The 19617-nt window shown below is 33.5% G+C and overlaps 1 protein-coding gene across 1 annotated transcript in view; it reads left to right on the top strand.

Annotated features, from left to right (window-relative positions):
• STPG2 (sperm tail PG-rich repeat containing 2) overlaps window positions 1–6463 on the top strand; it is a 389260-nt gene extending 382797 nt beyond the window's left edge. The window contains exon 11 of the mRNA XM_040967274.1: window positions 6294–6463. Coding sequence (XP_040823208.1) covers window positions 6294–6431 — 138 coding nt within the window. The 3' untranslated portion in view covers window positions 6432–6463. The remainder of the gene's footprint in view (window positions 1–6293) is intronic.
• The last annotated feature ends 13154 nt before the right edge of the window (window positions 6464–19617 follow it).

Genomic DNA, 19617 nt, shown 5'->3' with positions numbered 1-19617 from the left:
AGCATTTTGTATTCCAATCAACCATGACTACAAGTCTCCGTCCTCCCTGCCTTTACCAACAAAATATGTCAGTGTTTTAGGTTTTGACCCTTCTAGTAGATATGTAGGGGAATCTCATAATTTTAAGTTGCAATTGTCTAATGATGTATGGTGTGGAATAATGTTTTCATGTTTATTTGTCATTTTATGCCTTCTTTGAGTATTCATCTTCATGTCTTTTAACATTTTTAATGATTTTTAGTTTTCTGATTGTTGATTTTTATAGATTCTTTGCATGATTTGAATGAGTGGTTTATATTTGGCATAAATCTTTTATTAGGCATACATTTTTAAAAGATGTTCTTTGAATTTACAGCTTATCTTTTCACTTTCTTGATAGTGTTTTTCAGAATAATTTTTTTATTTTAATGAAGCATAGCTTGTCAATTATTTTTGTCACAGATCATGTCTTTATTGTTGTATATAAAAGCCCAAAGCCATCAAGATGTTTGTCCATGTTGTCTTTTGTAACTTTTATTGTAGTTTTTTCCATGGTATTGCTTTTGCTTTTTTTGTAAAAAATAAGTTGACTAGATTTGTGTGACTGTATTCTTGTATTCCTTATTCTGTTTTATTGGCACAATTTGGTTGTAGCTTTCCCAATACCTCATTGGCTAAATTGGTTTAACTTTAGAGTAAATCATAAAGTATGATAGTGCACTTACTTTTAATATTGAATAGTAACCATGTTTGGAATCAAATATGTGAACTTTATAAAATATGGCAAGTTTATTTCTTCTGCATTTAAAGTCATTTCTAAAGCATTGTCAATAGATTTTTTTCTGGAAATTTTGAAAGAATTTATTGACTTTTTTATTATATAAACTATAACTAAAAGTAAATGTCACCTCTGATATTGCTTTGTGCAGAAAAATGTTCCATTTTTAAAATCACTGAAATGTATGTAGGTCTATAGCATCTAAATGCAATATATATTCATTTCCTTTTTTCCAAATACAAGCTGGTTATTCCAGATCCTGTGACCTTTGAATGCATCCACCTCCTGCTAATTGGAATGCCAATTTTATCAGAAGCTAAATGCTTGTATTTATTTTAAGCCTACCAAACTTTTTCCATTAAATGTACCACCTGCTGTTAGGCTTCAGCTGCATTGTTTTAAATATCATGGATGTAATAATTTACAAAATTTATAAAATAGTATTACTGTTTCAGTTCCCTGAATCTTTCAACTGTGGGTTTTCAGTGTTAGACCCGTAGAGATCCAAGAGCCTTAGGAAAAAGGGTAGAGAGAGATCTGGTCCAATAGGAAGCCACAGGAAGGAAGTTTATTTGCTTTCCCATAATTTATGTAAAGCTAGATAAATCTACTCTTGTTTTAATTCTCCTGTACTAAAATTCAGCTATGCTTTTATCTTGGCTTGGTTCAGCTCTTGTGTCAGAGTCTACTTCTTTTGTGTGTGTGTGTGTGTGTGTGTGTGTGTGTGTGTGTGTGTGTGTGTGTGTTAAGGGTTTATACCTGGATTGAAACTTGGCAGCCACAATACATTGAGTACCACATTTGACCTACGGTGTGCTATCTGGCTTTCTCATTTCTTGAAAATGACAAACTTTTAGCTTCCTGAACTCAGTATTTATTTTCTTGAAGTTGGTTGGGGCTGGGAGAAAGGAGGCATGAGTTAGCTCCCCAAGTAGCTGTGAGTTGCCCTGCCATTTCTGCTGTAACTAACACTGATCCTTTGAAATCTCAGCAGATCAGAGTTTTATACTTGTTTGAAGCATTTCATAGGATTTGTCCCAGTTATCTGTGTTTGTATTTCCTTGCTGATTTTCATGAAATTTTAGTAGGAAGAATGCTGGTTCACTATTTCTTCTGAAGTGTAGTTGATACAGACTGATCACCACTCTTTTAAAACAATTTCAAATTTTTTAAGTCATAAAAATGAAATTACAAAAAACAATTCTAAAACTCTTAATGGAATAATTTTTGTTATTTTACTTATAGCTTTATGTCCTTTGCAAAGAGGGATAATTTAACTTCTTCCTTTCCCGTTTACATCTCTTTGAATTATTTTTCTTGTCTAATGGCTCTGGCTAAAATTGCCAGAAAAAGTGTTAAAATGAATGATGAAAGTGAGCATCCTTGTGTATCTCCAGATTTTAGTGGAAATGCTTCCAGATGAGGCTGCTTTCCACAATCCTCTTGGAAGGTGCAAAGGTAAGGTGACAGAGGCCCCTTGGATAACCACCAGAAAAAGGAGACTACCAGGAGTCAACCAACATCCATTTATTGAGTCTAGTGGTGATTGAAGCTTATGTACGGGTGATAAACGAAGCCCAGAGCATTAGTAACAGCAACTTGATGGGTTCCTGAGGAAAGCAGTCTGCAAGCCTGACCTGACATAAAATATCAGGTTCTTAATTGGTTCCTTTATCTCCCCACTGCAAGGTGGGGGCCTTCCAAGCAGAGGAAAACAGGATATGCAGTCCAGTCCTGGGATGCTCATCAGCCATGAGGTCAAAGCGAGGTCTCAGTTTGCCAGGTCCCCTGCCGGTTTCCTGGAGGTGCAGCGTGCTCCACCCTCATGACCTCTGGCATAGCACAGGAATGCCCAGATCCACGAACTACTATTCACTTCCAGATTTTCCCTAATCAATATGATTCTGGCTGTGAATTTGTCACATGATTCTTTGTATTGTGGTGTGTTTACGGTTTTGATCTTGAAAGGATGTTATATTTTATCAAATGCTTTTTCCACATTTGTTGAGAAAGTCATATCGCTTTTATACTCTTAACATGACATATTAAATTTATTGTTTTGTGCAGGTTGAATAATCCCTGAATATCAGACACAGACCCCCACTAGTCTGAATAACTGATCTTTCTGATGTGTTGTTGAATTTCATTAGTTAATATTTTGTGGAGGATTTGTGCCTCTGTGCTATTCATGGAAATTGGTCTATAGTTCTGTTTCTTTGTTGTATCTATTTCTGATCTTAGAATTAAGGTAATGCTGCTTCATTGTTGGTGTTTGGGCTCATTATATCCATTCTGATTATTTTAAACAGTTTGAAAAATATTTGGAATAATTCTTGAAACTGCTGGTAGAATTAAGCAGTCAAGTCCCGTTATCCTGAGCTTTTCCTCACTGGGAGGGCCTTCATTACCAACTCAGTCTCTGTCTTCGTGACTGATGCATTTAGATATTTTATGTCTTTATGGCTCTATTGTAGTAGATTGCATATGTTCAGAAATTCACTCATTTCTTCCCAATTTTCAATTTGTTGGCACATAGCAGTTTGCAGTAACCTCTGATGATTCTATTTCTGCAGAATTCATTGTAGCATCTCCTTTTTCTTGTCTGATTTTACTAATTTGGTCTTTCTTATTTATTCTTGGTTACTTGAGCAAATAGAGTATCAAATTTGTGTTTTTATTTTTTCCCAAAAATCAGTTCTCTCTTTCTCTGATTTTTTTCATCATGTTTTTCATTTTTGCTTATTCCATTCTTTTTATTATTTTTCTTCCTACTGATTTGGGCAACTTTCCTGCAAAACACAAAATAGATACATACGTGAACAAATATGCAAATATATTTTCATAGTTGAGCTGTAAAATGGAGACTGGCATACTAGGAATTGAAGGTATGTTGCAGTAGGCATCTCTCAAATAAAAGGAGGACTTGCTAGTGAAACAGTTAAATATATCTTGTCAATATGATACTAAATATTCTAATTTTGTTTATACCTATTATGCTGATTGATAAGACAAGAATGGTAATCTTGTAAACGCTACAAAAGGACTATATTATTGTAATAATATGGGAGAAAATGGTTGGGGGGACATGGAAAGATAGAAACGGGAAGGAATGCTGGAATTCCTCGTACCTATAAAATACATCATAGAAAATAATAAAAATAATTTTTAAAGAGGTACATGCTATGCAATATCTTCTAATTGGACATATTTCTATTTCACATTAGTAAAAATCTGTTTTAAAAAAGTTTATTAGCCAAATTATATATGGTTCTCATTCCATTATATTTCTCCTGAAACGGTTCATTTGATAAAATAAATATGAGTGTTCTTTATTCTGTATTTTTGAATCTTCCTTATCTTCCTTTAGGCTGCCTTAAATTTCCTGCAATTGTTTAGACATATTTCTATTTTATAAGAACTACATTGACATTTATTCATCAAGGAATATGAATTGCCTTAATATTTTTTAAATTGGCACAGGCTTTTGCTTGCTGGATGGACAATTTAGCAGAGACAGTTGATGCAAAGGAACAGGTTTATTGAAGGGGCTAGCAGTCCTGGGGTGGGGATGGGGAAGATATCCTTTTTCTCAAAGTCATCTTGTCACTTTGAACATTCGCAGAGTCTTTAAAGGGGCAGGGGCAGTTGGATAAATCAGGAAAGAAATTGGCTAGTTGATTTTCAGGCAGGCTTCCACAGATGAATCTGGTAATTATCTCTTTAGGTGCAGGTTTCTTTTCTATGAAGCTTGGCTGTTTCTAGAAGCTGCTCTTCCAGTTGTTCCTTCCAGCTAGCCTTGAAATTCTTACCCAAGAATTCTTCATTTGTTGAACCAATGTTTGGAATTAGTTACAAATTGGCAGTTCCATTTTGTAACTGGAATATAAAAAAGAAAAAGAAATGTATTTTCTTTATAATTGTAGATGTTTGGCTAGTCACAAGGTAAGAATTTGAAAAGCAAAAAGAAAATGCTTTTATTATGCTTACTCTTTAATTCTGCTGTCTCTCTGATCATGGAAATAATGTTCTTTCAAATTTTATAAAAAGTGTATACTGGTCTAATCTACCACATTGTGCTTTCTCAGTGTTTCTGCAGTCTACAGAGGGATGAGTCTATCCACTCTGTTTATCACTTCCTGTATAATAATAAAAATTTATTTTAAAGTAATTTGATATGAATGCCAATGGTTTGGGCAATACTATACAAGATAATAGCAGATATTTAATAATCTTGAGAGAGAGGCCAGACTAGATGTATTTACAAACATTACTCCATTTAATCCTCACAATACTGTAACCTGGATATTTGGGTTGTGATCATTATTTTCAAAATGCAAGCCACAAAACAAAAGAACTTAAGTGAGTTGCTTAAGAACACACAGAGAACATGTAGTGTGATTCAATGCTTTTAGCATTTTGTTTACCTTGGCTCCCAGAACAGTAATCCTTCATAGCTTTACCCCAGTTGATATGAGGAAACCTATCTATGGAAAGTGGCTGTAACTGCATTTGGGTGGGCCTAAATGGTGAGGACACATCTGTTTGGATACTTTTATCCCATTTGGGAGTATCTATACTTGGTATCTTGCTCTACCTCCTGATTCTAGCTTCCTGCTGGAATCATATCCTGGTAAGCAAAAAGTGATGGCTCCAGAAATTGAATTCCTGCCCCCAGTATATGGTACCTGGACTGATTTCCCAGTTTCTGCCTCTGTTCAGTGCTGGACATTTTGATACTGAAGCAGTAAATGGGAACTGACTTTGTCTGCCTCTTAAACAGGTAAATAAATTTATTTTTAAATGATGAATATATTTAAAAAGAGAAACAAGAAAGAAATGCAAGGAAACCAAGGTGGATATGAGCTGCTGAAGTTGGTAGACATTGAAAATGAGATCTATTAATTATAGTTTTTCAAAAAGCTGAGTTTAAATCTAACTCTCAGAATGTCAAATGCAGGCAGGAAATAAGGCAAAAAATCTAGGAATACAATATTCTTATACTTAAAAATATATTTAAAGCTTTTTGTTTCATCTCAGTGGAATGTACTCAACTGCTTCACATATCCAGGTGTATGTTTTTTTTGGGGAGGGGAGTATGACAAAACGGAGAAATCTTGTTATGTATTATTATTGCTGGTATATTTACAAAGAACCCTCTCAAATGAATGCTGGTTAATGAATATTCAGTATTTTGTCAGCTATCTTTGAGACCAAGTTGTCATTCTTAAAAACAATTAAACTTAATTTTTTTGTTTTTAAGTATTCTTTCCACTGTGTTCATTGCTGTTTTCCTTGTATGCCGAATAGTGAGATGAATGGGCTTTATTATTTTAATATGTGTCCATTTTAAAAAGATAGTTTTAGCTAGATAACTTTTTATTTAAATTAATATATATGTGTTAACACAAATACCCCAAATATATATGATATTAATGAATGAATGTAAGTTAATAATTTTATTGTTGATTTATGTAAAATAGGTTTTCAAAGCCTTTGGATATTGTAATATTCTGTTCTTTCTCTTGAATTTCCACAGCTCAGTCCATTCTTAAGACATTCTGTTCTGAAGAAAACTTTTAATGTCACTCTACTATGTCCTTCTAATATGAAGAAGGAAAATATTCTGACTACAGAAGCAGAACACAAAAAGAAAAGTCGTCGAAGGTTAAAATAGAATCTTCTAAATGGTGAGTAATCCTGCTTTCATGGAATTATAGGGTTGCTGTTTACAATTCTTTGGCCCAATACTTTTCTCTTTCTTTAAAAAAAATAAGAAAGAAAAAAAAGAAGAAAAGGTAAGAAAGAAACATAAAGGGTGCTGGAAAATGTGATTAAATTTCTTTTGCCAAAAAACGGATTTTCAAATCTATACATATTTTTTATTATATGCATTTTCTTGAATTTTTTGTACACCCATTACATAGAGAGATTTGAGCATTAATTTGCATTAAAATAAAATGACTTTTTAAGTCCACTTTCCACAGATATTTGAATGACCCTCATATTTGCACCCCTATTTAAGGCCCAAGCAGGTAATTAACTGATTATAGCAGAGGATATCCTACACACATCTATAAATAAATACTGATCTGGATAAGAACAGCAGTTACCTTATCTTTCCATTGTTTAATATCTGCTTTTCAGTTGCTTTTTATACTGACACAAAAATTGCTTCAGTAACGTGCCACTGACCACCATTGAGTATTCTATCATTTTTACACAAGAGAAAAATTAAGTATGGATCATGAATAGATATTTTCATAGAAAGAGTTACTGGGTATTGATTATACTGATTAAACAGTCTGTAATTATGACAGTGATTCACGTTTTGCAAGATTGGATTGAATATAAGCAATTTGTGTTACTATATTTCAGATGCTGATTCCTTTTCATTTTGGTTTCCTTATTAAATGACATTGAATTTTAGAAACTTAATTATTAATTATATTCATTGTTATTTAGTGTAAAATTCTATTAGTCATATTGATTACTAGAGAGCAAAGTGTTAAACAGAAAGATATTAAAGTGATAAAATATAAAGCTGATATCAAATATATAGTATAGCTACTTATTGAAGTAGATCACATTGATAATCTTCTAAAAGTATGTTTATTTTAAAATGAGAGCATCAGTGAGAGAATGAGAGATGTAGAGAGATCTTCTACCTGGTGATTCACTTCCCAAATGTCTACAGTAGCTGGAGATGAACCATACTGAAGCCAGGAGCTAGGGTCCTCTTCTTGATATTCAGTTTGGGGTGCAGAAGTAAGAGTAATATTTGGCCATCGTCCTCTGTCTTTCCAAGTACATATTCAGGAAGCAAGGTAGCAAGAAATCTGGCCCTCCGATGTAGGATGCTGAGGTTACAAGTGTCAGCTTAATCTTCTATACAATTGCCAGCATCCTAATTTCTATTCTGTGGATGCCATGATAATTTATTCTTGCTATGGTCTAGTACCACTGTTGTCCACAGGGTAGCCATTAGCTACATGTGCTTATCAAACATTTGAAATGAGGATGTTTATAATTCATAGCGCTCTAAGTCTTAAATGCATGTCAGGATTTTAAGATTTTGTTTAACAGAATGTGTAGAATATGCCAGAACTTCTAAAATGTACGCAACATTGAAATAATCTATCAGATATACTTGCTTAAATAAAATATATTATTAGCTTTATCTCTTTTTCAATTTTCAAATGCTCATTAGAACATGGTGGATGATCTTTTTGATTCAAATTCTGTTTCTGTTATGCAGTGCTGCTCTAGAATATGTAAATTTTTGTAATAGTGAATTCACTAGTAAATTAAATAGAAAAGCCAATGTCTATAATGATCTGATTTCACTTGCATCTCAAATATACTTTTACTTGTATTATATATTGTGTTATGATGACAAACAGCCCATTCATTTTATTTATAATCTTTATGGGTTATTAATATATAGTATATCTTTTATAATGTAAAGGTATGAAGGTTTTTTATTTCATTTAAAAATCAGTGTTTCATCCTGCCATAATTTTCAACTTTATACTTTTTAACTCCATAAAAGATTATTGCTAGTATTACTTATGCTATGTTTATTCTGATTCATTCACATATTTATCTGTCCCTTTGTATTCATCCCTCCTCTCATTTCTGTGTTTCTCTGATGCTGTCGATGAGTTCCATCAGTTTTTGTTAAACATCTCTAGTTTACTTTTATGGAAAGTTGGCATATATGAGGATATTTCAGCATGGTTTCTCAGAGAGAGGTGATCATTACTTCCTTGCTATTTTTGTAAGACTGAAACTTAGAGGAATGGGCGTACTGTTTTCACATCCCAATGGGAACCCACTAATTGCCTATTGTTTTCTTTTACCTCCAGATGTAGAAATGTCTACCTATTGCCTTATCAAATACTGCTTTTATAACTTTCTTCTTTTATTCTGAAAATATAATTACATATACTATATGTTTTACCATATTCCCTGTCTCATATTTTTAATATGATAGATTTTTTCTACTGTAGGCATCAGTTTCTTTATTTTCTAATAATTTCAGTTGTAATTCACTAGGGCTCTCTTCAACTATCTAATCTGTAGAAAAACACATGTATTACATAATATTTAATTATATAACTTCCATGAGATTATCATTTATAAATTCTGGTTATATGATCAGATTCTGAATCTTAGCAATTTTCTTGAGTGATTTACTCTTCATTATTTTAGATAAATCAAACACTGGTTCATATTCAGAGTTTCAAATCTTATTTGTTTATTTACTTACTTCTGCATTGATTACATCTCATGACATCCCTAATCAATTTGATCAAATTATTGACATTCCTTATAAAAGTTTTTGATTTGTTGTCACATAGTATTTTGCTTTCAAAAACCTCAAATACATAGCAACTCACTTTTCTGATGTGCAATTGAGTTTGCTTATAACTGGATTTAGAGTTGATACTAATTTTCATCATCCATTGCTGTAGTCATAACTTTTCTGTGATCCTAAAAGGAAATTGGTAAAATTCATGATACTTTCTTCTCCAGATTTTGTTCTTCTCGTCTGGGAAACTTCTAATACTCTGTGCAGTTGTCCAAATATTTAGATGACATACAAAGGACATTTATCTGATTTTTTTTGAAAGGTGAAGAGACAGAGGGGAACATAGAAAGAGAGGGATTCTCTGTCCATTGGTTCACTCACAAATGCGATTAGCACCCAGTGCTTGGGCAGGCCAACATCAGGAGCCGGGAACTGAATTCAGGTCTCCCATTCAGGTGACAGAATCTCAAATATTTTAACTGCCATCTGCCTCCCAGTGTCGTTGTCTGCCACTTCTCTCACCAAGGCCCTAGCCTTTCTAGACCTAGCTGTCTGAATGTTAACTTCATTTACTTACAAGGCCTTAGATATCAATTATCTAATTGTTTCCAGTATGAAACTAACTGCTATCTTTTCTGGAATGTCTTCTTTTCCACAGTTTCTGACTGTTTCCCTTTTATCTTTTCAACCAGTTTCAGAAATGCTGTATTCTCAGCAAATATTTCCAACTAAACAGGAATTCTTTCCTAGACATGTTGTATCCACGCATGAAGCTATATATGCACTAGCCTATAAACATGCATATTAGTTTTAATGAAAAATGTTTATTAGCCCTAATTGAACATTTACTTAAGAACTTTAAATTACAAAACAAGATTTTATTGTTGTGTGTTTAGTTATTTAACTGTTTTCACTTAATGTCACATTAAAAAAATCTCTCTTGAGAGCTTTAGTGATACCAAGCCTGTGAAAACAGCCTTCAAAGGGAAAAGCCCTCTGTTTAACTTGACCATTGGGCCAGGACAGACTCATTCCATCTTTTCTTTTTTTATACATTTTTACCAATAACCGTGGAGACTCTGAAGAAATTACTGTTTGCATTAAAATTGTATTAAAATGAATATAGTGTCATTTGGAGACTTCAATTAAGTTTTATGAAAAGCAGTTTTTTTTTTTACAGTGTTAGAGAGAAGTTACCACTTATCTGGGCTACTTAACATCAACTCTAGATAAATTGAAGAAAATAACATGTCCTAATGATTGCTATTAGCCACACTCATGCTTGTCTGAAGAAGAACTGGCTAGATGAAGAAAGAGTGTTGATGTTTGAAATGGAGAATAAGTGGCTATCTGACATAAGAAAACATGTTAAACAACTATACTGATGTTATCAAAACCTATTATCTGAATATTACAAGTTTATTTGAATGAAGTCATGTTTTCTTTAAATTTTTCCAGCCATAATGGAAGTCAGCATAAACTATGTTTGCATGAGTGGTCATAGAAATTTGAAATATAATGAACAATTTATATGCTTCCAATGAGAAAAATCTCTTGGAGTCTCCTATGTGCTAAACATATAGTTCATAAGTAATTGTCATCATAAAACATCATTCCTAAAATATTCATCAATAAAGAAATCACTAAAATTAGGTTGAGGTTTTAATAGTTCATTGGGTTGCTGTTTCTTCCTCACTGACATATCATTTTATTCAGTTCACTATTATCAAGCTAGAACATCTTAATTGCTATGGTACTTGTGTATATTCTATGGTACTTGTATATGTTACTGCTGTGGTACTTGTATATACTTAAAGCTTTTTGGCAGTTTGTGTAAAATGGAATTAAAGCAGAAATAAAAACGTAAACTTTGTCAATATAAATTCAAACACAAGACACTTTGGGGAACCAAGATACAATCTTATAAGGTCTGAGGGTCTGGGGAATTGAAACTTGACAAATGAGTTTTTTACAATTTTAACTGAAGGAAAGTGGGGCAATAAGAAGTCAGAAGGAACGCAATGAGGAGTATGAGTAGTTTCATTGAAGCTTGGATCATGGCCCACTTGGCACAGAGGAATAATCACATTCTGTCCATCTTTTGACTGGATCACTTCCTCCTCTTGATAGCCATGACTTTGTGCTTTATGTTCAGGACCAAAATGTAAAGGCTATATTTCATATCTGTTTTACAAACTTTTGTAGAAACACTTTAGGGTCTTTATTTCTGTTGCTTCAGATTTTCATTACAGTCTCTGCTGTAGTTTGCAGCTGTTCTGGGCTCAATCATTTTAGCACCTATTGGGTGGAAAGTTTGCTCCACAAAGAATTCAGTGAGAATTGTGTAATTTGAGATGGCTGCGGTATTGCCAGTTGTTTCTGATATGAGTTATTGGTTCACTTCAATTATGGTGTCAACCAGTTTGTTTTTTCCTCAGAAATTAATATGAATGGTCTGCTGCCTCTGGCTTCTTCTCCAACGTATCTTTTTTTCTTTGTTTATTAACTGAAAGTCACTTAACAGTAGATTTCCGATATATTGTCACTTCTTTTAAATGACTATTTTAATGTGCCCAGTGCAGTAGCCTAATGGCTAACGTCCTCCACTTCCACATGCTGGGATCCCAGATGAGATTCCATATGGGCACCAATTTGTGTCCCGATGGCCCTGCTTCCCAACCAGCTCCCTGCTTGTGGCCTTGGAAAGCAGTTGAGGGTAGGCTAAAACCTTGGGACTCTGCAAGCGCATGGGTGACCCAGAAGAAACTCCTGGCTCATGGATTTGGATTGGGTTAGCTCCAGCCATTGTGACCATTTAGGCAGTGAATCATTGGATAGATCTTCCTCTCTGTGTCTTTTCTCCATCTGTATCTGCCTTTCCAATAAAAATAAATAAATCTTTTAAAAATTATTTTCTTATTGTAAGATGAATATATTTTATATACCTCACAATACAGACTTAGGCACAAGTGAGACCACCCCCTGAATCCTCCCTCCTGCCCACATTCATCACCCACTCTCCTTTCATGTTTCTTTTTCTTTTTTCTTTTTTTTAATTTTTAGATATCATTACAATCAAGGCTTAACTCTCCATTAAGTAAAGAATTCAACAAATACTAACCAGGAGGAAACCCACTGTTCTTCAAGAGTATGCACAAAGGCTTAAAACAATAATCAAATCTCAAAAATCTCAATGTCACTTGTTAGGCTACATTTATTTGTTTTTTTTTATTTTTTTTTAAAGATTTATTTTTATTATTTTTTTTTATTGGAAAGGCGGATATACAGAGAGGAGAGACAGAGAGGAAGATCTTCCGTCCGATGATTCACTCCCCAAGTGAGCCGCAACGGGCCGATACTATGCCGATCCGAAGCCAGGAGCCTCTTCCGGGTCTCCCACGCGGGTGCAGGGTCCCAAAGCTTTGGGCCGTCCTCAACTGCTTTCCCAGGCCACAAGCAGGGAGCTGGAAGGGAAGCGGGGCTGCCGGGATTAGAACCGGCGCCCATATGGGATCCCGGGCGTGCAAGGCGAGGACTTAACCACTTGCGCCACCGCGCCGGGCCCGGCTACATTTATTTGTACCCTGTGTGTAAATTACCACAGTTAAAGGAAAACATATTATTTGTCTGTTGGGGACCGGCTTATAACTCTAAGTATAATGGTTTCCAGTTGCACTCATTGTGTTGCGAAAGACACAATTCTTTTTTTAATGGATGAGTAGTCTATAGTGTGTATATATATATATACATATATATATATTATCACGTATATTTTAATCCAGTCATCCATTGGTGGACATGTGTATGGATTCCATTTCTTTGCTGTTACGAATTGAGCAGCTATAAGATGGGAGCACAGTAACTCTGTTGTATACTGATTTCATTTCCTTAGGATCAATTCCTGGGTGTGGGATGGATCATATATTAGATATATTATCAAATTTCTGAAGAATCTCACACTGCCCTCCATGATAATTGCATCAATTTATAGTCTCACCCATGGTGGATTAGCATACCTGCCCCAGACAATACTCCACCAAGACTACTGAAACGTATAAGAAACCTAGGTGATTTTGCACAATAAAAAAATCATCACAGAAAAATCAATACCCTTTGCATACACAATGGTATAGCTGAGAAAGAACATATCTTTTTATATTAGAAAATGAATTACCCATTATTAAACTGGTGACGACTATGGAACATTGTCACAATAACTTTCTGAAGCATAACTGATTTTACTATTCTGCTCCCCAGGCCTGGCTGTACATACCGTGTTTGTTCTTTCTTTAAATTTGAACGGAATTCATGCTGCTCAGATAGGAGCTCTTTTAAAACATGTGTCATATCTTCCTTAGTTTCTCAAACTAGACCTTGCTCACACATGTTATAGCATGTTAGTATTAGTTTACTGTGATAACAAAAAAGTCCTTCCCTTACATTGTTTTTTTGTTGTCTATAAAAATTTGGAAAACTCCTCACACAGTCTGACTTGCCGGTCTCCAACAGTCACTAGCTCAACCTAAATACCAGGGTTTTATTAATCGAAACTACTTCATGATATTAAGTAAGGAAGTAATTTGAAAAATAGGATATTTATGAACTTTTGATACAATTCTTTGAAGTAATATGAGTAGAGAAACGATCTGAAAGGATATTTTGAAATGTGAAAGCATGAGGTGCCATTTACTGAAAAAGCTTTTCTTTCCCCACAGATTTATTCCAAGTCTAATATCTGTTAACATAAAGGTAAAATGACAGTTCTTTCAAAAAGAAACACTTCCATTTTGATGAAGTCTTCCAGCAGGTACTCAAGGGAACATAATTGCTTTGCTAAGCTCTAGAGATAGGAAAATGCACTTAGCAACACTTTCTACATTCCCTTCCTCAGTGTTTTCTTATTGCAATTGTAGTATATGTTTTGTTACATTTCTTTCCTAATATACTACTCATGTTTCCACAATAAAGTAGAATACTGCATAAAATAATCTAATGAAAAGTTTTTATTTCTTACTTTAGAGTCATATTCTCTAACCAGAGAATGCAGTTACTTTCCAAATGCTAGCAAGCTGAAACATAACAGATAGTGTTATTTTGTGTGTTTACTATGTGACTTATTTCCTTACTCTCCATTTCCCTAAAGTGTTAAATGTGAAGAATAAAAATAAAAAAGGAATATTCAATGTGTTTACTTTGTGCTATTTTTTCATTATACTAATGTAAAGGGAACAAATTCCATGTATTCCATATGTAAAATTGTAAGATAAACAAATTCCCCTCTCAACCTGTCTCTTCCTTCAACCCCTCACATTCCTTTTTTTTCCTATTATTTCTTTAGCTTGTTTCCAAAAGATAATTTCAATCCATTTTATAGTCACAGGATGAATGCACCACTAGCCATAATTTCCCACAAATAAAAAATAGGAAGATGACAGGTCAATAGCAGTATAAATAAGGATAAAATACAACAATCACATGAGAAAAAGGTCTATCTCATAACTAAACTGTTTATTATATATTAACTGCCAAATATCAGAGGGAAAAAATTTGTCTTTTGGGTAATGGTTCATTTCACTAAGCATAATGGTTTCTAGTACATAATTTGTAAAAGAATTTCATTCTTTTTTAAAATGGCTGAGTAGTGTTAGATTTCTTCAATCATCAGTTGATGGCTACTGATTCCTTTTCTTAGTACTGTGAATCAAGTTTCAATAAAAATATTTATTTTATATGCTGATTTTATTTCTTTTGAGTAAGTTTCCAGGAGTGAGATGACTGGATCAAATGTTAGCTCTAGTTTCACATTCCTGAGTAATCTTCATACTATATTCCATAATGATTGTACTAGCTTACATTCCTACACCCTCACCAGAATGTATTTTTGATTATTTTATGATAGACATTCTAACTAGGGAGAGGTGACACCTCTCTGTGTTATTGACTTACATGTCCTTGATGGCTAGTAATCCTTGAGCATTATTTCTTATGTCTATTGGGCATTTGTATTTCATCCTTTGGAAAAAAAATTCTTACACAAGAATGTCCATTGTACTGTTGCTGATCATTATACTTCTGAAAGTTTTAGCTAGAACTAAAGAAAAATTTGCTAGTTTTAGCTAGCAAAGAAAAATTTAAATTGGAAAAATTAGAAAGAGACAAACTATTCCTGTTTTCAGATGACAGGATTGTATATGTTTAGAGAAACTTAAAAAGCACTAAGATAATTCAAACAGGTAAGGAATTTTGATTAATTTGTGGAATATGAAATGAACATAGGGCTTAGCATAATGTCTCAATGGCTAAATTCTTGCAAGCAACTGCATCCTATTTGGGCACTGGCTCATCACCTGGCTGCTCCAGTTTTCAGCCAGGTCTGCTTATGGCCCAGAAAATCAGTAGAAGATGGCTTGAAGCCTAAGGAGCTGGCACCCACGTGGGAGACCTGGAGGAAGCTCCTGGCTTCCGATTAGCTCAGCTCTGGCTATTGTGCTATTGAGGAAGTGAAGTGGTAGATGGATGATCTTGTTATCTTTCTCTCCTCTCCACAAATCTGATATGTCTTTCCAATAAAAATAAATAAATCCTGAAAAATGAAATAAAATTATCATACCCAAACCAATAACATTATATATAAAACTGTTGTGACTGAGAAAAAATTATTAGATCAGTATCATTCACAAAAGAATTTTAACTATGTTGGCATAAATTTAACCAATGATGTGAAAGAGTGCTAAAATGAAAGTTACAAAACATTTAAGAAAAAATGAAGATGAGAAAAAAACCATGTATGTGGATTACAAAAATTAATACTTTCAAAATGTCTATACTGTTTAAAGCAATTTTCAGATTTGGTGCCATCCCAAAAACACAAGGGTATTTTTCTCAGATCTACTTTTTCTAGAAAAGACATATGGTGACAGTTATAATATTAAATAATAATATAATGATAAAAACCCCATTTTTAATGTGTAATGTTTCTCATGTTAGTTTACTATACCCAAGTTATTAAAGTCATTTTATTATCTTTGATTACTAACCATAATTTTTTTAAAAATTGATTTATTAAATGAATTCAACAGTTATTTTGTATTTATATAAACAGTAGTAATAAATTGTGAAAAAGGAAAGGAAGAAAATAATAGCCCCCAATAGTGTAATACTTAGGATTGTATTTGAATAAGAAGATACAGGACTTGTACCTTAAAAACTGAAAAACAATATAGAAAGGCAATAAAAGACTAAACAAATGGAAAAAATTCTGTGTTTGCTGGTTGAGATACTTGCATTGTTAGAGTAGAAGTGAGCTCTATGTAAATCAATCTAGATACCAGTGTCTACTAAATTCTCAGTGACTTCTTTTTTTTAAAGTAATGAAAGATAATTGTAAAATTCTTATCAATTTTTCAGGAGACTTCATACAGGCAAAATATTTGGAAAGGAAAAATTGTAGGATTTCACTAGTCAATTCTTAAATATCCAACAAAATCACAGTAATCAAAGCGCTGTGGTCTTATTGGAAATATAAACATAGATAAATGGGATAGAAGTTAGAATGTGAAAATAATCCAAATATCTGTGGTTAACTGATTTTTAATGAAGATATTAGGAAACCAATTCCAGAGAACAAAGTGATAGCCTTTTACTTTACGACATATAAAACACATGTCAAAGTGGAACAAAGGCATTCATGAAAGAGTTAAGATTGTAAACTCATAGAACACAATAGTAAATTTCATGACCTTAGTTTTACTGTAATTTCTTAGGTATTGCTAAAAGTACAATGAAAATAAATTGGACTTCATCAATAATAACACATATACAGAAAAGACAGCGTGAAGAAAGTGAAAAAGTAACTATAGAATAACAGAATCATATATAAATATGAGAAAGTCCACAGTCCAGAATATATAATTAAGCATTACAACTCTACAGCAAAAGCAAATACTTGTATTTAAAGTTAAATAAACTACTAGAATATGCATTTTTTTAAGAAGAAGGTAGATAGATAAAAAAAATTTGAAAATTTGCTCAACATCATTTTCATTTGGGAATTGCAAAAAAAAAAAAAAGTAGCACCTTGTACCTAGCAGGATGACTATAATAACATAAAAAAATAGTGTACAATTAGCTTTGAGAAGAACATGGAGAAATCAGAACACTTACACATTGCTTCTAGGAATAGAAAATGGCGCAGGGATTGTGGAAGATAACATGGCGTTCTTCAATAAGTTAAAGTCAGTAGGTCACCCAGTTGTTTTATATGCCAAAGAATTGAAAACATATCTTCAAATGAAATTTTACACATGGATGTTAATAGCAGCACTACTCATATAAATATTCAGTCAATAGATAGAAACACCTCAGATATTGATGAACTGATAAAGGGAAAACAATATGTAGTATATCCTTATTGTAGGATATATTATCCAATCGTAAAAACATGAACTGTTACATGCTGTAACATGGATGTACCTTTAAAACATCATGCTTGGTGAAACTTTCAGACAGACACAAAAATTCATACATTGTGTGATTCTACTTATGTAAAAATGTACTTTAACAAAACCCGTTAATAAGCAAATGAATGTATTATTTACAGGGTTTTGGGCCAGGAGAAATGAATGACTGGTAGATGAGTGTGGAGGTTCCTTTGGGATAATTCAGATATTTTGAAACGATAGAAATAGTGGTTGTATAACATTGTGAACATGCTAGAATGCTAGTGAATTATATAGCTGTCAGGATACAGAACCATGGAAGTTGTTGTGAATTTTACTGCAGGAAAAAAAACCTCACTTCTAATAGGTGGATCATTTCTGTTCTTTTGAAATTAATTTCCCCTTAATACAGAAAGTTTTCCCAAATAGTTTTTGGAAGGACTTTATTGTTTTATTTATTTCATTATTTATTTTAAATTCAAGTGAATGACTATCTAAGGAATATTCTGTGTTTATCATGTATGATAACAGATGATGGTAATGTTTCCTTGTTCAGTCAGAAAGTCGTTTCATTCTTTAGTTACTGTGAGATGCTATCAAGCAAGAGATCTTTATCACCATATAGGTGAGAGTGATTTAATTCACCACGTTTAGTCTGTGTGGTGTGTTCAGTTTATTTATTAAGTTATAAAGTTAAAGCAGTTTTTGTACATCGTGTTATGATTTTGTGGCAGCTGTTTGCACATTTATCACACTCTATACTGTAATTTCAATTTGTAAATCTTTCTACTACTGGAACCTTAGACCTCAATGCCATCATCATGAATGGGTCATTACATTGATTCTTATTGTTTTTTTAAAAAACCATTTATTTATTATTGAAAAGGCAGTTTAGATTCATTTAGAGAAAGAGAAACAAAGATCTTCCACCTGGTGGTTCATTCCCCAAAATGCCAAAACTACTGAAGCTGAGCTGATCTGAAACCACAGCCAGGAGCCGCTTTCAGGTCTCCCACAGGGGTATAGGGTCCCAAGGCTTTGGGCCATCTTCCACTACTTTCCCAGGGAGTTGAATGGGAAGTGGAGCAGCTGGGATATGAACCAGTACCCACAGGGGATCCTGATGCATGCAAGATGAGGAGTTAACCACTGATTCATCCCAGCCATCACACTGATTCTTATCCCCTTTGCCTCATTATAGTAAACAATGAAGAAACTCAGAAAGGCCACCTTTATGCGGCAGCTTGCTTTGAAACACTGATCATACTCCCTTAGCAATGGAAAACACACACTGATTTTAGAATCAAAGGCATGTCAGGGCAAAACTGGATCTCTGATTGGCAGCAGGATATTGGCTAGAATATTTCAAACTTCATAGAATAAAAGCAAGAAAAGTTTAGATTACTTGAAATCGCATCCACTCTGCTTGCTTGTATCTTAGGATATACCTTGAAGCTGATATGAAATGTCCAACTTTCAACTTCAGGCATTAGAAAATCAGCCAACTCCTTGACCTTGTATATGAATGCCAAAGACTTCAGTTGAGACTGAAATGTTGAAGGCTCCTTAAGATATTCCTCTTTGAAATTTTTATAAATTTTCAAGAGCTGGGATCGAGACTGGAGGCTTTAATATTAAAGCACTCTCCCACAGCACTCAAAATCAAAAGCCAGCATTGCTTTATGGGCAATAATTTGACAAATGGTGTTTATATGCTAGAAGCATTCTGAAAACATGCTGTTTGGAAGAAGTTTCAAGTCAAAGTTTGATTTCATAATTAAGTAGCAAGGTAGAAATAGTAATGTTTTCTCAAATCAATATGAACTTTTAAGTGAAATTACATTAAATAGTGGGAAAAAAGTTTTTTTTTTCGAAGTAACACTAGACCCCTAACACTCCTTCACTGATGCTTGTACCTGGATTCACCTGTTCATAATAGTGACAAATAATAATGAGGGTTTGTCCTGGGTCTTCCTGATATAGTGTTAGAGAGTCAATGTTAAATTATCACACTTTCACTTTAATTGTGCCAGTTTCTCTCATCCTGAATAGTCAAAATTCTAATACAGTGCACATAATTTGAAGTTCAGTTTCTTTGTACTTTTCAATTC

Source organism: Ochotona curzoniae, unplaced genomic scaffold (genome assembly GCF_017591425.1).
Source record: "Ochotona curzoniae isolate NIBS_2020 unplaced genomic scaffold, NIBS_Ocur_1.0 scaffold_4506, whole genome shotgun sequence".
Classification (NCBI taxonomy): domain Eukaryota; kingdom Metazoa; phylum Chordata; class Mammalia; order Lagomorpha; family Ochotonidae; genus Ochotona; species Ochotona curzoniae.
Note: the sequence above shows the minus strand (reverse complement) of the source record. Positions and strands in the feature narration are given on the sequence as shown.